Here is a 26,606-nt window from a genome sequence, read left to right as displayed (position 1 = left end):
TTATGAATTAGAAATCTCACTTTTTTAATAGCGTTCAGGAAATAATTTCTGGTTTCTATACAGGGAGTCGTGAAGTAAGTGCACGTCAGATGCTCCAACGGCAGCAGAAGGTTCTGGTTTGCAGCAGCGTTTTCGCTGCTGGGCCTCCTGCCCACAGTGTCTGAAATAGAATTACAGCACAATTTATTAAATTTATTATCACGCTCTAGAAGAAAAAGCATTTTCATGTTTTTATGATCTGACTGAGGATCTGTACCGTGTGACTAATGTGTTATATTTTGGGATATCTAGCCAGTACAAGTTTGAACTGCAGTAACGCAGTAATGTATGCTACACAGCCATGCTTAAAATCTTCAAAACTTCTTTTAGCGCTTGCCACTTGGACTGAAATTTTCCTAATTAAAGATGTCAGAATAAAGCAGTATCTTAGACATCCAACTGAAACTAGGTAATGATGACAAAATAAAGTGATATCAGTTTGGATATATTTTAACATGATGTCAAAACACATTGTCATCAAAATCCCCAGAGACACCATTATGGTGTCAAAATGAAACATTATCAACCTAGACTACAAGAATAACAACATGAAATAATCCCATTGTAACTTTGTAATGTAATACCAATATCATGCAAAATAAATTTGACATACTAAGTGGAATTACTTATTATAGATATTTCATTTCTTACTGTTTACTAAAAAACATATGGCAATTATGTTACTCAAGAAAACCGTATAGCATTTGCATAGCATTTGCTGAAGTAATGTGAAAGTTGAGATACGAATTAGCCATACTGGGAAGATCTTAACCACAGAAGCTGTTACATTGCAGTCCTTGTCTTATCCTCAGGCATGGCTATACAGTCTGTATGTTTCAGAAACTAAAAACCTTACCATTTTTTTCTATAAAGGGAAATTACAACAGCAGTATACTCTACTTTGTAAAGAACCGTTAATATTATAGTAAAGTCAACGAGAGCTGGTCGTTGTATAGATTATCTAGTGTCTCAAAACCCACTTCTTTAAGAAGGCTATTGTCCATTTGTGGATATGTGAATGCAAACGCAGAGAGGCTGAGTGACTTTAGAAAATTTTATTCTAATTCATATTTCTGCGTAATGATTAAACTGTTGGGTTATAATGCCATGCCAGTTCACCATCACTTTCTACCAGGCATTCCTTGTACTAGGTTTTCTTAGGTTGATTCATTTTTCACCTACCATGAGCCCGAGTTAGCCATCTAGAGTGGGATTCATCTGCCCTAATATAAATAAATATGTCTAAAACTACCCATCTAAGCCTGAGCTCATCTCTCCACTCTGTCAATGAAGAAAAGTAATGAGCTCTCGAGGGTAATTGCATCCTAAGATAGGTGCTGTGAATTGCCCTCTAGAGTAACTTTCTTCTCTATATTTCCCTTAGAAAGTGTCTAGATGTGTAGTTATAACTATATGCCTACCTTTTATATGATTAAATTTGGTTGAGAAAAATCCCACCTTACCTTATCCTGGTAAATAAATTAGCTTTCCTATAGCCTTTAACAGGCTAATTGTCTTGGTAAACCAATGAAGTGGTGTTACAAGTAAATGTTATTTCTTCTACAGCAAGAAAAAATACACACTTTCGGGTATCTGAAATCTGCACTTGGGTTGAGACTAAGCAGCCCAACAACAATAAATATTAGAATTCAGATTTTCCAATCGAGTGTTTCAAAACATAGCAAGAGCAATTACTGAGCATCCTGCACAGTACATCTGGAAAAGAATTCCTGAGGAAAAGATAATTTCAACATTTCCAAGAGGAAAAATAAGTGAAATCACTTGCAAATGTTGAAGTAGTAAAAGTTCCATTCCAACTTACTTGCTAAATAACTAATTTAATTTTTGGATAAAAGGTAAGTGCTGTTCTTATCTGTCCTTGCCTGGGATTGATTATTTATTTTAATATAACTGTAATTATATGGCAAATCCTAGTTTTAAAGTTAATCAAGACAGTGTGGTGGTAAAGCATGATTAAAACATCTTTATTAAAATCTTCATCTTTACAATAAAATGCTGAAAGGATTTATCCAGAAATCAGTTGTTTTGCGAAATATCATATTGAGATTTTTTTAATCTCCATATGCAAATAACATTTAATTAAAAATCTTAATTACTTTTTTGTGCTAATCGGTATAAATCTTAGCAATCAACTTCATAAGAAGGCAACAGCCATGTGAATTTAGGCACCAATTCAAGTAATCAATCTTAGCTTTGATTTTCATTTTTTCTTGGTCGAGTCATATGGGAAACTGTGCACTAAATGATGAAATGCTTAACAGCTCAGATTTAAAGTTTTATTTAGAGGTTGCAGATTATTTAGTGCCAAAAACAAAACAATGATTCCACATTTCTCTGTGTTTTATATAGAATTTCTGATCTACTACTGATGCTTCTAGCAGGAGTCTCCTTAAATATCAGATTTCAGAAGCTCTGACCCAGCTTTGGTACCCATAGGCCAGTCATCTTTGTTTGTTTGTTTGTTTGTTTTTCATGGACAACTTCTCATTTTGCACTTGGAAATTAGCCTTTACTTAGAGTAAGATATAATGTAAAATCAATCAAAATATTATTTGGAGATTTATACTGTAATAGTCCCTCTGTCAAAGAACAGAAATAATTATACTTAAATTATGTTAGCAGCTGGTAAGGACTGTGGGATCCATATGAAGTTTGTGTAATGCATTACGTTTTTAAATGTTTGGGCATTTTAAGAAGATGTCTTTTTCTATACATCACTTTTTGACTAGCAATGTACTGCTTGATACTGTAGTTTTATTCGTACTTTAAAATAAGTTGTCATTTTTAGTGAGGGCAAGTGTTCACAAGAGTCAAAAGTGTGTTTTGCTAGTTGCAACACCCCGATACCTATTTCCTAAGCATTTTACTGTGGTTAAAGGGAAATAAAACAGCATAAAATATTTTGGGAGTTTCCAATATAACTTATGTCAATGCATTAAGCAAGACCTAAATACCTTTTAAATACTTTGGGGTTTTGCATTGAAACAGAACTAAATTTCACCATTTACAAACACAGCGTAATGGTGCAATATTTGAATAAAATACTGCTCACTCACTTTTGATGAATCCCTCAAATCAAACAGTACAATCAGGATTATTATTTCCGCTCCCCACCCCCCCCACCCCCCCAATTTTTTTTATGTCTCTAGACTCCTCCCATGAAAAGACACAGGATTTTTCCCCAGTCTAGTGCTGGCTAGAGTTGGGATCTGAAGCAGATTTTATACTGTAAAATGTAGTGTCAGCACACAGCAGTAGCTAAGTCGTGTAAGGTGTGTGAGAGTGAGCTGGGTGATACCTACGTAACAACATTCACACTGCACAGGTGGTGTTGGCTATGGACAGATGTTCCTTTCTGCGAATAGCTGTCGTGCTTTAGGAAGTGACTGCTCCCTAGCTGCTTGCTGCTGCCCCGCTGCTGAAGATTTCTGCCCCACGTTTCATCCAGAGAGATCAGAGAGAGCTCTCCCTTAAACAGCTTCCAGCAAAGCAGCTGGATTAGTTTAAATGGAGATGAAGGCTGACATGGCCTGAAGCCCGCTAGGGATCTCTCAGATGGTCGCTTCTGCTGGCACAGGAATGACCAGCTAGGTCCAGGAGAGGATTTCTTCTCTGTGGTCTTTGTTAAATGTCATTGCGTTACTGTGCCAGGCAATCCTTGTGTTGACACAAAATAGCCTGTGATGCCTAATTGTGGATGTTCATTAGACCTAACAGCACTGGAGCCATCATTGTCTGCTCCAGTTAGGATAGGAAGATATGTAGAAGGTCAGAGCCCGCTTCTCCCCACCTGCCTTTGAAGTAATTTTGTATTTCATTTAGAATCAAAAATGCAAATTTCTCCTTTGCTTGATTTTTGTTTTATTTTTGTTTTCTTTTTCCATGATTTACTAAATCTTTGTATGTGTGTTTCTGCCATTTCCTTAACACCTGCATAACAAATTCACAGCGAGATGTCATGTATTTTTTTGTAGGTTACATGCGGTCTTTTTTTGTTCCTTTCCTTTTTAACTCAGAAAACACAATACCCTATGACAATGGCTGTAACAAGCTGTGTGTGGCTGAAAATTGGCTTGGCTCATATCTGCAAAATCTAACAGCTCCAAAGTAAGGCTTAGGCTGTGTGATAACCCAGTAGCTGAGCATCTGTTTTCAGATGTTTATAGCAAGTTCCTAAAGTCTCCGCTTTTCTTTTTAGTAGAAGAATTCCCCTGAAAAGTAAGACTGGATTTCTGTCTCTGGTGTGCAGGCTCTGACAGGCTAATAAGGAAGAGTGATGGTGGCAATAAAAAGGGTCTTGGGTGCATTCTTCAGATTTCACTGGTGGTAAAATGATGGCCCTGCTACGGAAGGGCCACAGAGGGACTGGAAGTGAAATCTAGTCTGGGGAGTTTGAAGAGACTGTTGCAGTGAAGTGACCTCCCTATCAGCTCCAGCTCTCCGCATTGTTTATGGCCATCACGTCAGAAGCGAGTGCTGAATTAAGAGCATTTCAGATTACCTTTTTAACCCAGAGAACAGAGGTGTAGGTTTTTGATTTTTAATGATTTACTCTACTGAAATTGGTGTGAAATGATCAACAAATTGCAATGTCAAAATGTGGAAATGAGTTTCATTCACTGAAAAAGCGAGTGTGTTTGGGGACTTACATAACTTTTTTTTGATATTGGAATTGATGACTACCACTGCGAAGGTAAACTGGGAATGACATAAAACTTCCTGATGAGCTGACTTCACATGCATACATATTGACATAAATCCTAGGGTTTAAAACCTTTTTTTGATGGAATTAATATGCTGAAGTGTGTAGGTATGTATACAGGTAACATTAGATCTTGCCTGTCACATTAAGCCAATCCCTGAATTTAGCTGCCTTTAAAAACTGCAGACTTTAAAGGATATATAATGCTCTGTGTTCATTTAGCAAATATGAAAAGGCAAGAGAGAAGGATTTTTACAACCTTATGAACAGTAGAAATAAGCCAAGATTGAAAGAGATGGGGGGGGGGGGGGGGGGGCGGGAATCAGATAGGACGTGTACCCTTCAGCATGCAAGAAGCTGCCCTTGTTAGAAACTAACTTTGCATGCATAATTAATTTAAGCAGCACATTCTGTTCCTTACAACTAGAAGAGAAATTGAATTCAGGTGTTTGGTGAACATATGGGGGATTTACTGTGAATTTATGACCTGTGGTTTGAGTGTAAAACCCCAAGATACTAGCTGATAAAACTTAATGAAGCTTGTGCAGAGAAGCTATTTTTATGTGCCATTTTGTAATTGATACATTTTTTGGTTTCTTACACCTCTCCCCCACCTTTTAATGCCTTATTCCCAATAAATTCTTTGACACTTAAGAAAAAAGAGAGTAGTGTAGGTTAAACCTTTCTATGCTGCCTCCTAGGTTATGACTGAACTGTGTTACAAGTGCATTTGTAGTCTAACAAATTTGAGCTCTTGCTCAGCTGTTTATTTTTTCTCAGACTGACTATAGCTGTTCTGTAATCACGCAACAGGTCTTTTTTCTAGGATGCCAGCTGTGGTTGCTCTTGTTTGTGTACCATGTTTATATGTTCTAATATCCATGTGTTCATGGAAAATCTGTTCCCTGATGTCTCACAGAGGAATCGTATGTAGGGCACTCTGGAAGGAGAGGACCAGCCATATCAGTCATGCTAAGCTTGAGGAATGGTATTTAGGTGTCAAAAAATAAACCATGGAACAAAATAATAGGAAAAGACCAGCCAGCCCTGGTAAGCTGATCAGAAAGGAGACGGTGCAAACTCTGCCACATCTCAGCCCTAATTAACCCCATGGTGCATGGGCACAGTCATCTGTGTCACTGATGGTTAACAAATCTGTTTGAAGTGAACAGACCAGCAGATCATGCATTGGAATGTGGTGATAGTTTTAAGCCTGGTAGAGGGCATACTTTAATTTTATTTTACCTCCATGACTTTTTGCAACCACTTGACAGTTTCTTCTTATCCACCCTCAAGGGCCATCCAAAACAAGCAAGTCTGTCTGCTTGGGGTGAGCACTGTGGCGAGAGAGTACTCAAGTTTCAGTACATGTCGCAGAAGCGTGTATGTTAGATTATCAACACACTGCTTTCTGTTGGGCTGTTCTCATCCTGCTCAAGCCATCAAGGAAGGGACCGATTTTGTAGACACTCAGCCAGTTCAGGACATTGGCAAGGCTGCGTGCTGCCAACTACGGCATGGCTGCAAAAGCGAGGGCATCGTTAGTCCTCAATGGGATGGAAGTAAATTCTTTTTCTGCTTCTCTCTACCTGTAGACACAGATCCAAATTCAGCTTTTTATTTTTAATATGGCATAATCTGTCAATGGAAAAGAATTTATTTTATACAAGCAGGTAATATTTATTTGCCAGCTTGAAGTAAATAAGAACCCATCTGTGTTTTATAACTGCTATCCAGAGATCTAAGCATCCGGTCAGGCCAGCGACTCCCTGGCAGCTCAAATCTGTGTTGAAAGATTTCAAGGTGTAAAGAACCCTGTTTGTTTACTAACCTTTTGGTTATTCTAGTCATGTTGCAACTGCCTGTTGATGTTAAGACCCTTTTCCATGCTTTTTCAGGCCAATAATTTTTTTTCCAGAGCTTTAGTCATCCCTGTTCAGTAGCATGTTTGTCTCTACTTTATCACACTGAAAATCTGTCTGTTTTGAAAGGATTACAACTCTGTACATCAGTGCATGACATCACACTGAGACATTGCTTAATGATCTGAGACTCTGATGGCCATTGCTGCGGCTGCTTGTTTCTGGAAATATGTGACAGCTCTGGTCTATCTAAGCCTTGCTTACAGTTGCTTTTTTAGCCCGTGCTGGTGCTTGTGTGTTTTAAAGCAGCGCTCACAAAATAGCTGATTGTGAAATGTGCCATCTGTAGATGGAAGGCAATGGGGTGCCAAATAGAGATGTGATAGAAGGAAGCCCAGCCGCTTTGCAACCCGAGTTAATTTTGGCCCTTAAAACCCTTTCCTTTGTTTTTATTTCTTTTAAGAACATTTAATGATGAGAGCACTTTGATAGAAGAACATCGCTTGCATACGATGCTAGGAGGTGCTAATTGTCTTTCATAAGTTCGCAGCCATCCTGGTATTAAGTAGGCACAGGGAAAAGCTACCTGGACAACCTGTGGTTACTGCAGGGATTTGTAATTCCAGTTTGGCTAAAAAGCTTAAAACTGGAAGAGGTCATATCTTCAACAATTTTAGATGGATTTCAAGTTCAACTCCTTCCTTCCTGGTAGTAGTCCTGAATTCTTCGAGGCGAATTTGCCTTCAGATTTTCAGTTCATTTGAATGAAAAATTCAAACAAAACATGGTGTATTTAATTAAACTTTTGAAGACTTGCGCCATGCATCTGCAAAAGTCACAAGGGAATTTAAGCAACAGGAACACCTGTAGTGCAGCATCCCACTAGTTTGTTGATATCACCCTACTTCTCTTGGATGCATTCATCCAGTAAGTCAAAGTTCATTTTTGCTTTAGACTAGCTGAGGACTCTTCACACTGGATATAATTTGTTTAGATCTGTCCCAAGGGATAAGGATATAACTTACATAAAGAGCTGTAGGTAAAACAGAACATCTCAGGACATAAAAGGAAATGAGGCTGGGTTTGCACTTTTGACTCAAAAAATTTATTTGTGACAATTCTATTGTGATTATTGTTTTTGCATTTCCCTCTTTCTGGAAGTAGTAATTGCTGGCAGGGGGTTGAATGAGGTATCAAGAAGGTGTACCAAGTGTTCCCTGGTATACTTGGTGTGATGGGAGTGCTGTGGGAGATGTACAAAACATAGCAAAAAAGCACTGAAGTTAAAATTAACTGGATGAAGAGAGGCATGAAAAGAAATGTGAGGCAGCATGGCAGGCCAGGATAGAGATCTGGAAGCCTTCACTGGGGGGAAGGTGTTAGGGTAGCTATAATTTAACCTAGACAATCAGAACAAGATTGAGAGGAAAATGGAAACAAAAGGAAACCAACCTGAGATACAGTCTAAGCCCCCAAATAATCTTTTCTTAAAAACATTTTAGCCCCTCCTTAGCTGCCAGCCTTTTTCCCTTTCCTCTTCTAAATAGAAATATTTAAATTTTTATTATTATTATAAAATCACTGACTTAACTGCAAAACCTATGTCTCACACGCTTTTTGGGCACAAAGAGTTTCGAGTCAATATAGAAGTGGGTTTTTTCTTCTAATTTAGCTCTTTCTTTTCTGTGAAATAGTCCTTTTTTATAATTCACTTCTTTTGCAATTTTCTAAATTTGGGTCATGTCCCTTGCTTTTCAGATAAAATAGAAATGTTAAAAGATTTATCTTCTCTGCCATTATCAAACCTTTTAATATCTTTGAAAAACTTTTCCTAAATCGGCTTGATGACTTTTTTTTTTTTTTCATTAGAATCAGTTCTTCTTAGGTCTGGAGACAGGTTAATCACAAATCCCAGGTTCCTTCTTGTCCTTTGTTGTTCCATCTTTGCAGTGGAAAGTGCCAAATTCATGCATTTGCTGTTTGGGAGGAGACATACAATTTGGCTTCATGGCATGGACACTATGCATTTTCCTCCTCTTCCTCTGTTGATGTAATTGTTTTAATGGAAAACAATCAGAAAAAATGTGCCGAAGTCCTCAGATCTATAATAAACCTCCCAGCAGCCCATTTTGGGGCTGGTAGAGTATGTCTGTTCTGTATAATGCACAGGGGGTTGTGCAATGCTTTGGGGGTTCACCTTTCTTTTTTCTTTGCCATTGGATGACTGCTCCAGTGTCACTTTTGCACTGTGATCCCTTAGAGTTTGAAACAACCTTTGTTAAGGAAGGCTGATTATTTACTGATCATCTTGAGTATTTCAAGGTGTCTACATACAGCACTTTTCTAGTAATTTTGCACCTAAGTTCATTGGCATTTCTCTTGCAAGCCTATGTTCTTATACCTGAAATACTAAAAGTATTTTGCTACATTTAAGTGCAATTTATTTGACAGAAAACACTGTGTAGAAAGTGTGGGACTACTTGTTTGTTAGATTAACAATACAAGTTTTAAAAATCAACAGACCATTTACAAGTATTTTGTATGTCTTGTACTGGATTGTGATGATTGTGTTTAAAATATGCAGTGTATAGCAATGCATGGGGATAAACAAGTGGTTGTATAGCAAAGCTGGGCAGAATTTGACAATAAGGAATAAATTTACATAACATAAAACTGCAAATGGAGATAAGCTCTTCGACAAAATTAAGGTGAATTAAGGAAGTAGAATTAGCAACACACCTACAGTGAAATGGAAATTTTGAAAATGCTACGATGTTTCATTTCCACCTGTTCTAAAAAAAAAGCTTTCTTTTAATTGTGTTTTTCAAAATGTCAGTCGGTACATAGAAGTTGACCTAACCTATAGAGAAAGTTTTTTTTAAAGCTTTCATTTGAAAAACCAAGAAAAAACAATTCCCAAAATGTCTTCCTTTTCTTTGCCTTTTGTTTCAAAGAAAAGGAAAGAAAAAACAAACAAAAAAATAAAACAAACCTCTTAAAAATTAGTCTTTCCTGGAGTCATACTAATTTTTCTGTTTGGCCAACCAAGCACCGATAAGCTTAATGGCATGGAAAAGAATGGGAGGTAATGTCTCAAAAATCTATGATCTCCAATCCACTGCACCTACCAGTCCCAAAAGACACAGAAAACAGTCACAAAGGGACTCCAGAATTGTCTGTTTTCATATGAGAGAAGACATGGGATATAAATTCACTGTGTTTTATTGTACACTGTGTCCAAGAACAGGAATCTATGGAATTGCTTTCTGTTGTCTCCCTGCAGATCTCTCTTTTGAAACAAAGTAATAGCTGACCATCCCTCACCAGCTCTTTTGAACTAAACAATGAAATGCAGGTCTTAAGAAGGCCATAATAAGAGATTAAAATGCTTCTGGTTAGTCTTGATATAACATATTTGTTTGTCAGGCTTCCTGGGATTCCTACATTAACGTTTGAAATACGGTGGGGATTGTAGGGGCCAGCTGGGAGCCACACAGCTGGAAAAATGGCAACGAGATTAGTAAATAGCCACTTTCCCTCTTCCCCGTGAAATAAACTGTTCCTGTGCGTATTTCATTATGGTTTCACATAAACCCATGCTATGGAGAGTGGATTATCTCCAACGTTGTAGAAAAATTGATTGTTTTGAAAAACTGAGGGTTCTGGGAGTGCTGGCACGTAGCGGTACCTCCGGGGCTGAGCCCTCCCCAGCCCACTGGTGTCCAGGAGGCATCAGCCAGTACCACTGTGCTGCCTGGATGCATTCCTGTGTACACCACTGCCAAACAGATTGCTTTTTGCTGGTCCCCAAGCCTTTCAATGCTTTCAGACTGATCAGTTTAAAAGACTTGTTAAAAACAGGACCAAGAGTTGACAGGCTCTTATTGATTGGGGAAAATACTCAAATTTTATACAGGTAGGGCCTTCAAACATTGCCATGAATTTGATGTGAATAAAGATCTGACAGCACTACAGTTTATTGATTAGGAAAAAGTATCTTTCCTGTTTATTCAGTAGCAGAGATCATTAAGACTTTTAACTTCCCTTTACATTAAGTCTGACACTAGCGCATCTATTCCTTCTTTTCCAGGAGTAACATATACTGAAAAGATGCCAGCAACCTTTGATGATTTTTAGGAATATCCTCATTTGTTTTTTCCTTACACTATCTGGAGTTTCTTTATAAGTCAAACAGCATGAATAATTTTTAAAAAACTGAAGACCTTTGTACTCAATGCTTGGAGAATTTTTTTAAGTCTGTACTCCGGCACTGTAGTAGCAGTCCTATGCTAAGAAATTACCGTCAGAGTTGGTATACATTCCCAGGTGTATTGATCAATTCCATCCTCCCTCTTTTAGCAACAGATCAACCCCTAACAATCATGACCGGATACAGCGCCTGAGACAGGAGTTTCAGCAAGCGAAGCAGGATGAGGACGTGGAAGATAGGCGACGTACTTACAGTTTTGAGCAGCCGTGGGTAAGTGTACGGAGCCTGTGTGATCTGCAAAGGCTGGCTGACTCCTGCTGTCCCCAGGCTGGGTGGCAGCAGACTGAGAGGGATGCAGGGTCCTCTGCCTCCACACTTCTGCCATTTCTGTTATCCCTATTTTTGGTTCATTGATGTTTGTTTTGTTTCTAAGCTTCTTCATCCATCTGTCCTGTGTGCCTATAGCATTATTTGCCCTGTGTTTGGACCCTCCACTCTGAGAGCTACTACTTGGATTTTTTTGCCTCAAAGGCAATGTCTGTTATGCTGAAATTTTCTGGGAAAATCAGAATAAAACACATACTAATGATAAATAATTTAGAGAGAGCATGTAACCTTGCAAATGGCTTCTTTCTCCTGAAGCAATATCACTGTGATTAGTTCTTTTCCTTAAGAGCTATGTATTTTCATGGTAAAAAAGGAGAGATATGCATAATAGCATGCTTCACAATAGTACCCCTTTGCCACTGATATTAGCCAGGACAGTTTTGTCTCGAGATATACAACCTAATTGATCGTTTAAATCCTGTTCAGTCTGAGCTAGCAATGTGATACAATTATGTAAATCTATGTGCTTATCTTGTTTAACATAATTGAATGAATCCGTGTTGCTTTTTAATCAATTACATATCCTAAATTAGGATCCTTTAAATATGGGACAAATATTTTATTGTATTTTTGCTTAAAATTCCACAATAAAGACAGCAAACAATTTGATTGCATTCCCCAAAAAGTGGGAGCTGTATGATGACAACAGTAGAATCTCCCACAGCTTCCCCCAAAACACGTGTAGGTGACGGGTTACTGTCACTTAGCATTACATGTGCACGAGACCAAGGTGGAAATATCTGAAGATCTCCATCTCTGGGTATGAAGTCACTGAGAACAACCTAGGTAACATCCTAGTATTCTGTCATCTTTGTGTGCCTATTGTGGTGGATATAGAAGATTTTTTCACTTTTGTTGAATTTTTGTGTCCTTGCCCGTCTTAAACTCACCAGTTTGAACCTGTGGTATTTTTGACATGCAGCATGGAGAGGAACAAAGGTAAATGTATCCCTAAATGACCTAACATTGCTTAACATACTGTGTCAGGACATAGGCTTCCCTTTTCCCATGTGAGAAAACCTCTAACCTTCTCTGTATTGAATAAATAAAATAAACATTTTTTTTATGACCAGATGTTTTCCATTTGATGTGGTGAAGATAATGCAATAGCTCATCACAGTTATAGTGTAGCAGTTTCAGGGTGAAAGGGGGCTGGGTGTAGGAGGTACTTTCCATTATGCAGATCAACTGCTGTTTAGTCTCCAAATGAGAGATTTGAGCAGCATTCTTGGGAAAACTGTGTATGAGAAAAACTTGCACTCTTGAAGACTTGGGAACTTAACTACTGAAGGTCATGGGCCAAATTGTTGTATATCTAAATGCCATAGCAACTTTAGTCAGGCAACTTGGATTTTATTATAGTTTCTTGTAATGAGCGAGGAGGGAATTATTTGGATGACAGGCTGATTACCTTAGGAATGGAATAATTTCCTAAATTGTGGGTCAGAACACTGACCTTTCCTTTTTCTCTTATTCAAACAAATGGGATCTCTCTGTTTACTCCCCTTCTACAGATCATGCAAATGAGCTCAAATTGACTAATTCAGCTTAATGTATTAATATTAATTCTGAAGCTTATTGTTGCTTTTGTAGGAGCTGCTCTGTTGTTAAATACATAGGTGACCAAATGTTTCATTTTGGATAAGTACTTTAAAAAAAATTGGCCCAGAGTATTTTTGAATTATAATTATTTTTTCCATCATGTACTCCAGCCTTTCAAGATCACAACGCTTGGAAAGGATAAAGCAATGATCTCATCCATTTCAGCAGTTCACAGTCATTTCAGTGTTAAGGAGCCATAACCCTCTCTTTTAAGGAGTGTGTTTTACTTTTACATATTAGTCTAAAATGATGGACTTTGTTAAGACACCCTCTCAAAACAGATCCAGATGTATTATTAAATACCAGTGACAGAAAAAAAACTACAAAAGTGGTTTATAATACATATGCAGGAAAATGCTGATATTCACTGGCGTCGTTTTGGTCTTCTCCATCTGTAAGCTGTTGGTTGCAAACTGCAGCAGTGAAAAGTGCACCTGTATCTGGACCCTTGCTGAAAAGTGTGTTACCTGAGGGAGGCTGGTTGTGCAGCCCACATAAGCAAACGGCTTTACATCCAGAGAAGCCTCTGAGCTGCCTGACAGCAGCCAACTCTGACCTGGTTTGGGTAGAAAGAGAGGAAAAAACCATCCGTGGAGAAGTGTGTGCTGTGAGGTGATAAGTAGTTTGTATTTCTCATTAACAAGCTGATGGGAGGGTTGAGGATAGGGAACAAAGTGCTGATGTGATGTGGGACTATCGGTTACTTTAAGGAAGTGTAAATGAGCACAAGGTTTGCAGTGTAAGTAATGGATACTGATGGAAATCTGGCAGCTCTGAGGATTTTCAGAAGAGCGCAATAGCTCAGAAACCCACTAATATATTATCAAAATGATCCTGTGAACATCACCAACTCCAATCCATCCTGGACTATTAATGGCCTGTGACACAGGAGTCCGGTTACCTGTGACAGACACCTTCAGCCTCCTCGTCAGGCTGGAAGCAGATCCCTGTGCCATGGAGCACTACATCATGCCGGCTCTGAGCGATACCCATGGCAGAGAGACCAGCGCCTGACCCCATCCCTTTCTGGCTGTGTCCATCAGGTGAAGGTTGTTTCTCTGTAAAGAAGTAATGTGACAGAGCTGGACTTTTTGCCCAGCTGTGTTTGCCCTGCTGGTAAACAAAATACTTGAATGCCTACCAGTGTTCATACAGCATCATCGGGCAGCTTAACACACACAAGAAGTGATAGTGCTGGAATGAGATGACACCGTCTATTAAGCAGCATAATATTTCTGCTCAAGGCCATTTGAATGACACACTAGTAAAGTTTAATAACTGACTAACTGTTGCAACATCAAGCCGTCTCTAAACTCCACTAGTTCTGCAACTGAGTCAAAGCTTTATGGAAAAGGTTTTGGCATTTGTTTATTTTAAGATAACTTTCTCAGGCTTCATAATTCTTTTTCTTTTGCATGGCTTTTTTAATATTTTTTTTGTGTTTCACAAAACAAGGTACAAGAGGGTTTCAAGTGCAATACTGTATGCCTGATGTTATACAGCAGGGGGAAAAAAAAGAAAAATAACAAAATATAATTGTGCCATTTTAATCCTGCTGGTTTTAATCCCAGTCAGTTTGCAGAAATGTCTATCTGGGCTTGTAGAATTGCACAGAAACACAGTACGTCTGCCAATATTCAAGGCCCTTGCTTTTGTTATGACATTTTTATACCAGTGCAGGATTCTTTTGGGACTGATTTTTCTCTTAAGCCTCTGTATTTTGTTCTTTTCTGGGCAGTATTGGGTCTGCTGAGGTTTATCCTTCTTGCACCAGTCCTGGATTTTGGGGGATTTTGGTTGTAATTTGTTCCATATCTTGTATTTTTGCCTGGTCACATCCTAATTAACAGATCCCCACCATCAGTAATAGAAATGCAGCATTATAGCCCTAAATGTCATGGGAGTGAACAATCCAATTAAAAAAAAGGGCATATTAAATCCATTGAAAACACTACAACTGCTTGCAGTCCTGTTTGTAGAAGTACACAGTGATAAAAACCCCACAAAGATGTGGGAGGAACAAAAGTTGGTGGTTTATTTCTCCACCTTTAATAAAAAAAATTGGTGCTAAAAATGGAAAATGGCAAATTCCATTCACAAATACATTTATCTCCAGTCATCTCAGATCTATCTGGATGGTGGGAAAAAACTTGGCATCAAGGGAGCGGCTGAGCAAACTCTACTTTAAATATTTAGGAATCAAATGAAAAGGTACTTTTTTTCTTCCTGAAGATAACAGCTAACTGGGTCAAAATAAATGTACTACATGACTCGTCTGAGTATAGCTTTAGTTACGGGCACAAATTTGCATGATTTTCATAGAGGAAAGACTCCAGAAATCCTAACAACATACTTAGGCATGGCTTGATAGTTAAATGCTCAGAAAATTTAGGGACTATGTTTTTTTTACTGCTGTTTGTTGATGTGTAGAAGATGGATTAAAGGAAAAAAATATTTTTTTATCTGTTTATGATACTCATTTCTTTTCCATGTATTCAAGTCCTTGACTTATTCAAAGCCATAATGAAATCATAATAATCTAAAATTATTTCAGAAAAACAAAAGCCTGATTTTTATTGCTGTAACCTTGACTGTAACATAGTAATTTTACCTGGAGTAATGAATAACAGACTATATTCAAACAAACATTGTAAAGTTTATATCAGGCTGTAAATTATGTAGAAATACTCAACACATTAACAGAAAAGAAAAGTAGTATATTAATTCTTTTATGTATCCATTTCAAGAGTCTGTTTTAGGATATTTTATTCAAGATATTAAGCAATATCTAATGGAGCATTGCAGTAGACAAAGAGTACCTTAGGAGCTAAATTGCTGTTTCTCCTCCCCCAACCTGTTTAAGAGAGGAAACCAAAGTTACACAGAGCAGCCTCCCCACAGGTAGTTTCTCTTCAGCTGTGCAGTTAATATCTATTCTGTGACAACCCTGCGAAGGATTTTGTGAAATATCAGCAATTCCTTGCCCAGGTTTAGGCTCTGACTTTAAAATTTTATATTTATAACTTTTTTTTCCCACTAGTTTCAATTGGAAAATGAAGATAGAATATTTTAAAAAGCTATTATGTAATTTTGGCTTGTAAACAAGCATATTTATAACTCACAGGCGTGTGGTGCATGTAAATACCCCAGGCAGAATTTTAGGGCTAGGTGGTTTATTTGTACCATACTGAAGGTTGTATTTCTGCTGCTGCTATACACAGAATGGAAAACTTTGTCCCAAATTGTGCCTTTCAGCTTCCGACACATACACCATAGAAAGATATACAAAGGGATGGGATTTTCTTATTGCATGGTGTTTGAATTAATACAGACACCTGTGGGCAATTTTTAAAAGAAATATTGCTATATGTTCTGTTCACCATAGCAACATAAACAAAAAGACAGAAGTAAAAATAGTTTTTGAAGGACATCTCCCAGAACCACTGCATGTTTTTTATCATTCTGAATTTTGATATGCAGTTACTGGATTGTCTGTCATCTGTGCCAAGTATATTTACTACACATAAAGCAGGCAAGGTCATATAATCTTATCTATTTCTCATTAGTGCTGAACAGTAAGAACCATGGACTTTTGGGGGGCCTTGTGTCTTCCAACTTCCGAGGTGAACTTGAAACTTCTCGGTTAAACACAAAGCTCAATCTGGAAACAAATCAGCACATTTATTTTAATATTAAATAATGGTCTTTTTTAATAACTGGGAAAATACTAAGGGCTTGTTCCTTTAGTAATCTCCCGATTAACCATTTCTCTATCAACACAAAGGAGTTCTATAAGCCTGAGTAAGCATTTCTTCCATCTCTTCCCTATAGCAGTAGGCTGTCAGATAGGTGTGTCACCTCAGCTGGCGGGCCTCCTCCCACCTGAACTGGTTGGATCTCCCTGAAAACTCAGTGCCCTGACCTCCTCTCTGTAATTCTGTGGCAACTTTGATCAGTGCCAGTCCTGGAGCATCCATGATGCCACTGTGCAGAGCTAACCTCCATGGGCAGGAATGCCACTCTTCGGGGAAAGAAACCATGTGGGCAGGCACTGGCGTAGCTAGGAAAGAGAGGAGGGACCTTTATCCCCAAAATATGCTGCCGTTTACTGCTGACAGTGGTCAGTGCAACATGAGCCGTGGGGGTACATCCTCTGTGAAATGAAAAAAAATTGTTTGCATAAAGTGAGAAATCTGTAGAAACTTTTAACTTTGCAGCCCTGGTTTTAAATTGATGCCTCTTTGAGATGAGAGCTGTGTGATTTCACGTATCTTAAAGTACAATTTTACTTGCTGAGTATTGTTTAACAATGCTGAATGCAATAACAATCATTGCCACTTAAACGTATTGTGGAAGACATGAACATACATTTATTTGGATAATGCAGCGTTGGTTGTTATTGTGGCCTTGACCGCATCCTGATTTAAAAGGTCAGTGCTTGTCATACCTCTCATTGCGAACAAGGCCAGAGTTCTTACCAATCTGTGCTGTGAAGACCAAGCTGTTGCCAGGTTTGTTGGATGATTTCAGGTTGTTATAATTGTACTTAGCCTTGTGTTGATATCGGTGTTAAAAATACTGTGTTACGTGTATTCCTTATACTTGTTTTTTGTTGCTGTTTAAAGAAGTGAAAATAGTTCTGCTTTTTTTTTTTTCTTTTATTACCTTCATTTTGTGCTGACATGTGTACAGATGTGTGTTTGTGTATATATTTTATCTTAATATATATGTATAAAAGTATGCTTTGGGGATTGAGACAAAATTACCAATTAGCTTTTGAAGGCTCAGGTTACTTATAATATAAATATTTTTGGTTTAGAAACTTTAATCAAAAGCATATTGAAAAGATAAATCACAGTATGGAGATTTGCATTTTTCTGAACAAGTTAGGGATCCAAAAAGGAATATATTAACTCTTTATATCATCATAGCCATATATCAAGGGGCATTCGCTATGGTATCACTGAGGTTTTTAATGAAAAGATTTGAAAGAAAGGCCTTTTCATTAAGAAGATGATTGAATATACCTGCCTGTGTATATATCTGTCATGTTATGGAATATGTGATTACATACAGAGGGAGCATTTCTACGTCTCATTGCCATATTTTTGGATGCTTGAAATCAGATAGCAGATTTGATTATATGAACAGCTTATTGTAGATGTGAACAATATGCAGCCAGGACTCTAAATAACTATCTTTTTCAGATTAGTTAAGTATTGAAAATCCACTTAGTTTAACAGGGCATGCAGGTACTCTTACCTTCAGAAAATCAGATAATGGATTTTAGATGTTTTCCTCTAGACCCATCAAATTATAAATGCTGTCCATTAGATGAAATTCTTGTAAACTGTGGAGAATCCACAGATCCAGTCATACTGGGCATGCGCTACAGCATGATAGCCCCTGCCTCTGTCTAACCATTGGCTCCTGTGTGCATTAAAAGAAGTCTCTGAAGCTACATCTTGATCTTAGTCCATTCGTAGTCCATTAGCACTTTCAAAGTCTCTGTCATTTTAGTAAAGGCTTTTGTGGTAACTCCAGCTCTCTGCACATGTGTGCACGTGTACTTGCATTCATGCTTTATAGATGATGCATTTTAGTGTCTTGTATAAACCTAAATTTGAGCAGCAGCTCAATTCTAGCTCCACCTGTTTGGTAATTTAAGCATTCCCTGTACTGTAAAATCCTTTAATCTGTTATATTTACAGTGGGCTGAAAAAAGTGAAACTGTGTTTTCAAATAAAGAGAAGTAATTCTGGTTTCATGTCTTCTCTGTGATAACTAATTTCTCACGTATGACATAGTGTAGCTGCAAGCTTTCCAATGTTGTTAAAGTGGAACCCATGAAATTAGGAGATTGGCTCTAAAATCTTAGTTTAAATGTTTTTATTCCTTATGGAGAAGTTGAGATGGGAACTTCTGAGTCTCCCTCTGGTTTTCTGTAAGCTGCTTATAACCACACTGGAGAGAATTCACAAATAAATCTTGTGATTTTCAGGTAATCACTCGCTTCCATAAGCTGAGCCCTTCAATAAAATACCAAATGTCAGAAGAGTCTCAATAAAGTCAAGAAAGTTAGAAATGTTGACATATGCAATAACTGAAATGCTGCTCTGTATGTGTTGCCCTTATTTAATATAGTAGGAAATCTCGGGGGGGGGTTGTTGGTTTGGACATACATATGTACAGCTTATTCATCTGTAAGAAAAATTCCCACAAGGCTGACACACAATTCTGTTTTCTCAACTTGTTGCCTCTACATACTATTCCTAAGACATTTTTCATTAGAAATACTGTTTTACTGAGTTTTTTACAGAGTAGATCTATTCTGAAGTAGACATCTATGTTGCATTAAGGATTCTCTTAAATAAGTTCTCCGTTACTCATAGTCTATGCTTACACGTTCTGATTCTTTTGCACAATCATCTTTTAATGGGAAAGGCAGTTGTTCACCAAACTGTGTCTGCTAAATTTTGAGCCAAGACTGATACTCTGTCTGTAGTGCATTGTTATTGAAAATGAAGTTTCTAGAAGTTGTACACCTGTTTCATATTTGTTGTGTTTCTGGCTACCTGCAGGTACTTGGCTATATAGTAAGGCAAAGGAGAAGTTTATGTCACAAATGACAACCTTCTAGTTCCTAAAACTTGTCTACAATGTACAAAGCCTTTGAAAAGCCTTTTATCCTGCAGATGTTTGTAAGCCATTACATCCCTCTGCTGCAGAAATTATAATGGGGGAAAAAAATGTTTGTTTTGAGGGAAGGCATAGAGATAAAAAGGCAACAAGTGCTTTCACAACCGCAAGTCTGAGACAAGCTGTTTCAGTCCCAGGCTCAGACAAGTGGTTATGCTCCCTAACTTCCCAGTGATTAGATTTAGTAATCTAATCTTTTGAATAGAACTGGTAATTTTAATGAGATAAAATAGTGCTCTGTTTCCTTGTAAGGTAAAACTATTATTAAAACAACAAGGAAACCCCATAATATTCTTTGACTTTTGTGGCACACTATTTGGCAACTTGAAATCACAAAATCTGAAGAAAGTGATATCTCTACAAAAGTAAACTTTTTCATAATCCAGCCATTCTGCAGATCTTGACCGGTCATGCTCTGTATTCCCAGAAAGACCACCCTTTTTCACTTGCTCATAGTATTGTCCTCAAAGTTTCAAACTGTCATCTCATTGAGTTGTTATCTAAAATCCTTCTCAGAGATACAGGGTTCCCCACTGTCCAAAAGACACTTGCTGTATTTATCTACTTGATCATATAAATCCAGAAAATGTTTCCCTGTGTCTCAGGAAACCAAGTGGCGCATGTCTGGACCAACAGCAAAATGGGATGGCTCCTGTAAGGGAGAGCATCACCTGAGCATGCTGGTGAGGTTCAAAAGACCTGCTGTGCTCCCGTCTCCCTCAGTGGGGAGTAAAACTCAGTATTCCCATGGCTAGGCTAACTTACAGTGTTTGAAGATCTGTTCCACAGACTTAATTTAAATTTCAGTGTTACTATAAAAGCGTAACCCGTTCTGGACCAATATTGTCCTGATACATCTCAGAAAAGGTAGGTCAGAAACAGAATCTGTAGCACAAGCCACGGTTATGGGTCAGGATTTAACCCAATTATTATGAAATATCTACTTGAACCGCATGTTGAAACAAATATAACTGTAGATATACAATACCAATATAAATGATAGCTCTTTTGTGGATATTTTTCTGCTTTGTTTAAGACATTTTCCTTTTTATTTTGTAGCCAAGCACCAAGACATACTCACAGAGTGGTCGACACTCAGTATCAGTAGAGGTTCAAATGCAGCGGCAGCGGCAAGAAGAAAGAGAGAGTTTCCAACAAGCTCAGCGGCAGTACAGCTCATTACCCAGGTATGGTAACTGTCTGAAACTATTCACTGTATATGAGCCTGGAGCTAATTTCATTTGTGGAAGGAAAATGTTGTACTTAGTGTAGACACTTTTGTTTAGCGTTGATATAAGGTGGAATATATTCAGTGTGGAAGAGGCATAAAACTTCTTAAGTGAGAGCATGTGGTAGCTGTTTATTTTAGGAGAATTGCTTCAGAGCTGATTTCAGTGGGATCTGATGACACTCAGCACCCAACAGAATTGAGACATTAAAACAAAGCTATTCTTTGTGGAACACCATCCAGTCTAATTTTCCTCAATTACTAAAGTCTCCCGAGCATGACATGGGTTGTCCCCTTTTGACATCTCAGATGATTTTTTTTTCTGTTGCCTAATTCCTTACTGGGTAAAAATTATATCTTTGCGATGCTACTGCAGAGAAAAAAAATAAAAGGAAAAGAAACTATCAAGACCTCAAACAAAAGTACATGGAACTGAGAAACTCTATCCAAAAAATCAGGGGCCTTCAAGTTTCCAGTATATAAGTCTTTTAACTTACTGGGTCATTAGCAGTGGAATGCTGAAAATGAATATACTTTTCTCTAAACAATTCTGTATTTTTAAAAAATCCAAGTTTTTTTCTTAAATGAACTGTTTGTGCAAAATGTCTTTTACTTGATATTTAGTTATAAGAGTTATTAAAAGTTTACCCAACTTGAACTGTAAATTGACTATCATAGTTAAGCATTGTGCAAATACTCTTTGCATTTTCAAATATGAGTGGCAGTGGTTGAATGGAGAAACCTTTACACTGGAGGTTGGTGTCAAATTCCCTTCCAACAAGGTTGTATTGTTTTTTGTGCCCCATGTGAAAAAAAAAATATTTGTGACAATATTTGTTTCACCAAGTGTATCATAACTCTTTTTTTGGAAACAAATAGAAGCTCCATAATCAAAGTTATCTAATCATGAACTCTTATCCTTATTTGAAAATAAAACAGATCTCTCAGATTTTCACATGCTACAACATCTTTCAGCATAGACTTTTTCTGTTAAGTCTAGAAGGTGGGAAAGGAAAATGTTAGTGTTTTCTTAGATTGTCAGTTTGTCATTTTGAAAAACTTTATATTCCCTTTGCTTCTTATCTCTACTTTGCTTCTGAAGTGACCACACCCATTAATGCCATATTGTTTTTCCTGAGAAGTTCTCTTCCAGTTTTCCTAGCCCCAGACATGCGCAGACTCAGTGGAAGAGCACAGACACTAGTGTCATTTTTAAGTTCAGGGGTTATTTTTTGATTTAAAACTAGGATTCTTCCTGCTTCCCCTGTTCTTCTCAGTCACTAGGGGCGTTTAAAAGTTGGAAATCAGTTGAAATGCAGTTCCAGTGGCAAAAATTAATGACTCTAAGGAGAAAACTGATCTACAAGAAATTTTGAAAGTAATGCTTTGGGTCATAGAAATGCATGTTTTGAAGAGTGACTGAGAACTTCACTTAATGTGGTTTTCAACATGAGAAGTGACTAGCAACCTAGCAATGCGTGTTACTGAGTAATTACTGATAATTTAATGACTTTGAGCACTCTGGGTATTTGAGCTGTGCTGAGAGCAGACAGAACTTCAGGATCTTGGGCTAAAGTTGAGCACGGCAAATATCCTGATGCTCCTATAACAAGCTGGGACATCCAGTTCTCCAGCTTTACAAACTGTATGTAACCCTGTGATTGATCTTTAAAGAAATCTTAATGTTACTCTGAAACTTGGGTCCCAAGCTTAATGTTGCAACTGTGGCTTTGTAATGATTAAAATTTATGCACTGGCTTTATTCCTGAGTTTTGTTGCTTTTCATCTTGTATTGTCCCTAGGAGCCTCTTTTTTTCCCCTTTGTATGTTCAAATCATTAGTACTAAAGGCAAATAAACTCTTGAGTCAATTTTAAAGGATCTTCCCAGAAAGAAAAGGAAAGTGGGCCAACTAATTTTGAACAAGTACCAGAAAACAGTCAGTAAATTAAATCAGTTCAACTAGTCATCCTCTTGTCCCATGTGAAACTGTAAAAGCAATGTTTAACTCCAAGTTAATTTTCTAGTACTTAAAATTTATCTTGCTCTAGATCAGAAACCTGACAGTTTCGTAGCCTGCAGAGGTTCATTCCATTTGCTTTTGTTCCAGAGAGTGATAAAACATGTCTGAGAAACGTCGTTTCTTTGGCAAAGTTGGATATGTGAATACCAAGAACAGCTACAAAAATTTGCATGAGAATTTACATTATGTTGTAATTTATGCTGAAATAATTTACTTTCATCCTGAATAACAATTGTCATCCTGAGGTCTCAAAATCTATTATGAAATAAGGTGGATATGGTCATTTTCAAATTATATGTGTGGAAGGAAGATTGCAAAAACATTAGGTCACTTACTAATGGTAGGAAAGTTCTCGGGGTCTCCTGTCTCTCCACTACATATTCATTGTATGAGGCCACATTGAGTCATGTGTTTTGACATGAAAAACCAAGCCACACATAAGCAACTAAATTATTTTCTTATTGATTAATGTTGCAATATATTTTATTTTACTGCTTGATATTCGTACACTAGTTTTAATCTCAAAGTGGGTATCTGTTGCTGGAGCACAAAATTGTTTTACTTTATCATCACCAATCTTATTTTAAATTCATAAAAGCATCTAGCAGCTTGATAGTAAATTAAAGCTATTTCAAAACCATAATCTGTCTTCAAAATAATGTGATGATTTATTGTGAAAAGAGATAAGAATTTGTAATTCCTGTACATATTTGATTTATTTATCTACCCCCTGGAGCCAAAAAATGAGAAAAAATGGTTATCTCTACCTTTTCTTTTATGAAAGCTATAGCAAACTGGGAAACAGTCCTGATAGCATGAAATTCCTTAGCTCTGGAAATGGAAAGAAGAAACTCTCATCTGTGTAACTACCTATCAATAAAGAGCTTTATCTTCTGACTTGTGCAATGTTAGAGCAAGTGTTTTAAGGACCTGCCTGTTGCATTTTTAATCAAGTGTGAGTCTAGATACAAATCTTTTGTGAGTGACTACAAGTGCTGGCTGTTATCTGTTTCTTAGGAAGCACAACAATGTGTATGGTCTTTCCTAGTCTGCAACTGAACTGCAGCACTTTTTTTCTTGAGAACATGATGGTGGTTGTAGCACTGAATGGGTTTTCATGGCATATTCCTCCTGGAGAGGACTAGAAACATAGTGCTACTCTATAGGGAATGTTCTCCCAACAAAAGAGGCAAAGTGCCTCTTTGGGACAGAAGAGAACATGACTTCTGGAGAATACTACAGGTGAGGGAAACCTGATGGCATTTCAGAAGCACCCTTCTTTCCAGGGATTGTTGTCAGTAACAGTAGGAGATCCAGAACATTTGTCTTAAAAGACTCTTCCATTTTTTCTTTCCAGGCAAAGCAGAAAAAATGCCAGTTCTGTATCTCAAGACTCCTGGGAGCAGAGCTATTCCCCTGGAGAAGGGTTCCAGACTGCAAAGGAAAATCCCAGATATTCCAGCTACCAGGGATCGAGGAATGGCTACATGGGGGGACATGGCTTCAATGCCAGGGTAATGCTAGAAACACAGGAACTGCTTCGTCAAGAGCAGAGGCGGAAAGAACAACAACTGAAAAAAAAACCTTCTTCTGAAGGGCCTAGCAACTATGACTCATATAAGAAAATTCAAGACCCTAATTATACCCCTCCTAAAGGTCCTTTCAGGCAAGACGTACCACCTTCACCATCTCAGGTAGCGAGGCTGAACAGATTGCAAACACCAGAAAAGGGAAGGCCGTTTTATTCTTGAGGTGAAGAAAATGAAGATCAACTTACCATGCAATAAGGAACATTTTCATGTAAAGACTTATATTTTGAGAACCTTTTAAACTGACGGTACTAAGGAGTATATCCATCGTCTGTTTCAGTGCCTTTAAAAATACGAGGAAAGTGTTGGTGGGCCTTATGTCTTTGCCATTCTGTCTCAAGTGTTGGATTCATGGAAGGATGTTCCACCATTTGACAATCATAGTGGAAGTGAGCAGCGCCACCCTGGTGCGCCGAGTCCTGTAGCCCAGTCCAGTAGCTGTCAATGGCTTGTTACTAGGACTTGTTGTAATGTGTTTTACTTTGCAGTGACTTATTACACCAACATGCAGCATTGTGGCATAAAATTGATGAATCTGAGGTTGAAAGAAGCATTGACATGTCCTTTTTTATTTCTCTCATGTCAGGAGGAGGGTTACATATCACTCTTGAGTGGATATGGCTTAGTTCTACTCTGGATCACAGTTGCAGTTCTGAGATGTTTTATGGTGGAGTCAATACCAGTCTTTGTTGATCAATATTTAAGTGTCTATATGCTGAAAAACTATCCTCCTATTATGCACAAATGCACTCTTTTTTTTTTCTCTCTCTCCCCACTCTGAGCTTATTAAAAAAGCCTTTATCTTGACTCATGAGGAAAACAATATTAAGCTTTCATTTATCCTGAGAATCCTGTTACAATTGCCTTATAATCTTAATACAGAGTCCATTACAAATGAAATAACTGGAGAGAGACTATTTATACAGTCACAGCCAAGCCCTTGATAAGTATATTTTACTATTTTATTAAAGATGGGAAATTATGAACAAACATTCAACGACTTCTACTTTGCTTTACTTCTAAATGAGTTTGGTCATATGACACGTGTCTAGGAAGAGAACTAGCAAGGGTATCATGCCATGGCCATCTGATTCACAGTTGTCTTTGGGCAAATGTTGGAGATAGCTTAAAGCAAGAGAGGAATAAATCAAAGTTTTTCTTTGGATCAAAAAAGAAAACAATTTCTTCTTTTTACGATTTGTGAAGCTTTGTGGACAGTTGCCTTGTGCTTCCGTATACTGTATTGTTGCATCGTGATGCTACATTAAAAATAAACCTTTAAGTATATGAATGAGAGGTAAGTGGAGACAAACTGTTACACATCATCCTGAAAACATGTCAGTATCCAAAAATAACTAAAGCAAAAAAGATTGCTCTAGCAGTGAGTAATATTTGAATGTGCATATGGGATATGAGAAATTCCTTCGCAACAGCTGTTTATATGTTTGTTGGTCTGAACTTCATGTATTGTAAAAAATATAACTGGGTTGCTGAAGTGCCTGTAATCCTGATGTGAAAAGGCTCGAGAATGGATCTCAGCATATCATGTACAAAAAAGAAAGAGAGAAAGCAAGAAAGAAAATCATGTATTGCGTGATTAAAAAAAAAAAAAAGCCTATTTTTTTTTACTGGCACATTTTATTTTTGCGCCAACTTGTTTCTAGAATACATGTGAAATATCAGCACACATATCTGTGTCTTTTATGCCTGTTTGTTAATGGTTTTTGTTGTTAATAATGTACTCCATGTTTAAAAGTTATTAGTGTAAGCACAGTGACATTGGATGACAATAGCTCTTTTACGCAGAATTTACCAAACTGTGTAAAACAGCTTTCTGTGTACATATGAAATTTAGAATAAAAGGCTGTTTCCATCCTTGTCTTTGTATTGCCTGTAGACCCTTATGAGAATTGCTGCAGACATTGAGTTTAAAAGTATTTAACAGATGTTATTTTATCCTATTCCGAATGGTTTGCCTGTGTCTTTCTGTGAGTGCTTATAAACATTGGTTAAAAAAAAAAAAGATTTACAGCCCAGCTGAACACCTGAAGACTATACTCACAGGGGAAAAACACTCTGTTTGATGTCTTGTGTTATTTTTAGGCCATACCTGTGACATTTAAAAGGTGCATTCTTAAGACTAACCTCTGGCAAGAAATCTTTTGTGTTACAGCGTGGCGTCCTCTCCCCAAGGACAGCACTGTCAGAAAGGCACCCTCTGCACCCTGACCAAACCTGGACACGT

The 26,606-nt window shown here is 37.6% G+C and overlaps 1 protein-coding gene across 18 annotated transcripts in view; it reads left to right on the top strand.

The window, feature by feature from the left end:
• Window positions 1-26,237, top strand: part of PARD3 (par-3 family cell polarity regulator) — a 458,092-nt gene extending 431,855 nt beyond the window's left edge. For all 18 annotated transcript variants that reach the window (XM_027781621.2, XM_055804333.1, XM_027781620.2 and 15 more), the window contains 3 exons: window positions 10,984-11,104; window positions 20,582-20,709; window positions 24,130-26,237. In XM_027781621.2, the coding sequence (XP_027637422.1) occupies window positions 10,984-11,104; window positions 20,582-20,709; window positions 24,130-24,523 (643 nt within the window). In that variant the 3' untranslated portion in view covers window positions 24,524-26,237. The remainder of the gene's footprint in view (window positions 1-10,983; window positions 11,105-20,581; window positions 20,710-24,129) is intronic.
• The last annotated feature ends 369 nt before the right edge of the window (window positions 26,238-26,606 follow it).

The sequence above is a fragment of the Falco peregrinus genome, chromosome 5, assembly GCF_023634155.1.
Source record: "Falco peregrinus isolate bFalPer1 chromosome 5, bFalPer1.pri, whole genome shotgun sequence".
Classification (NCBI taxonomy): domain Eukaryota; kingdom Metazoa; phylum Chordata; class Aves; order Falconiformes; family Falconidae; genus Falco; species Falco peregrinus.
This window is presented reverse-complemented; position numbering and strand designations above follow the sequence as displayed.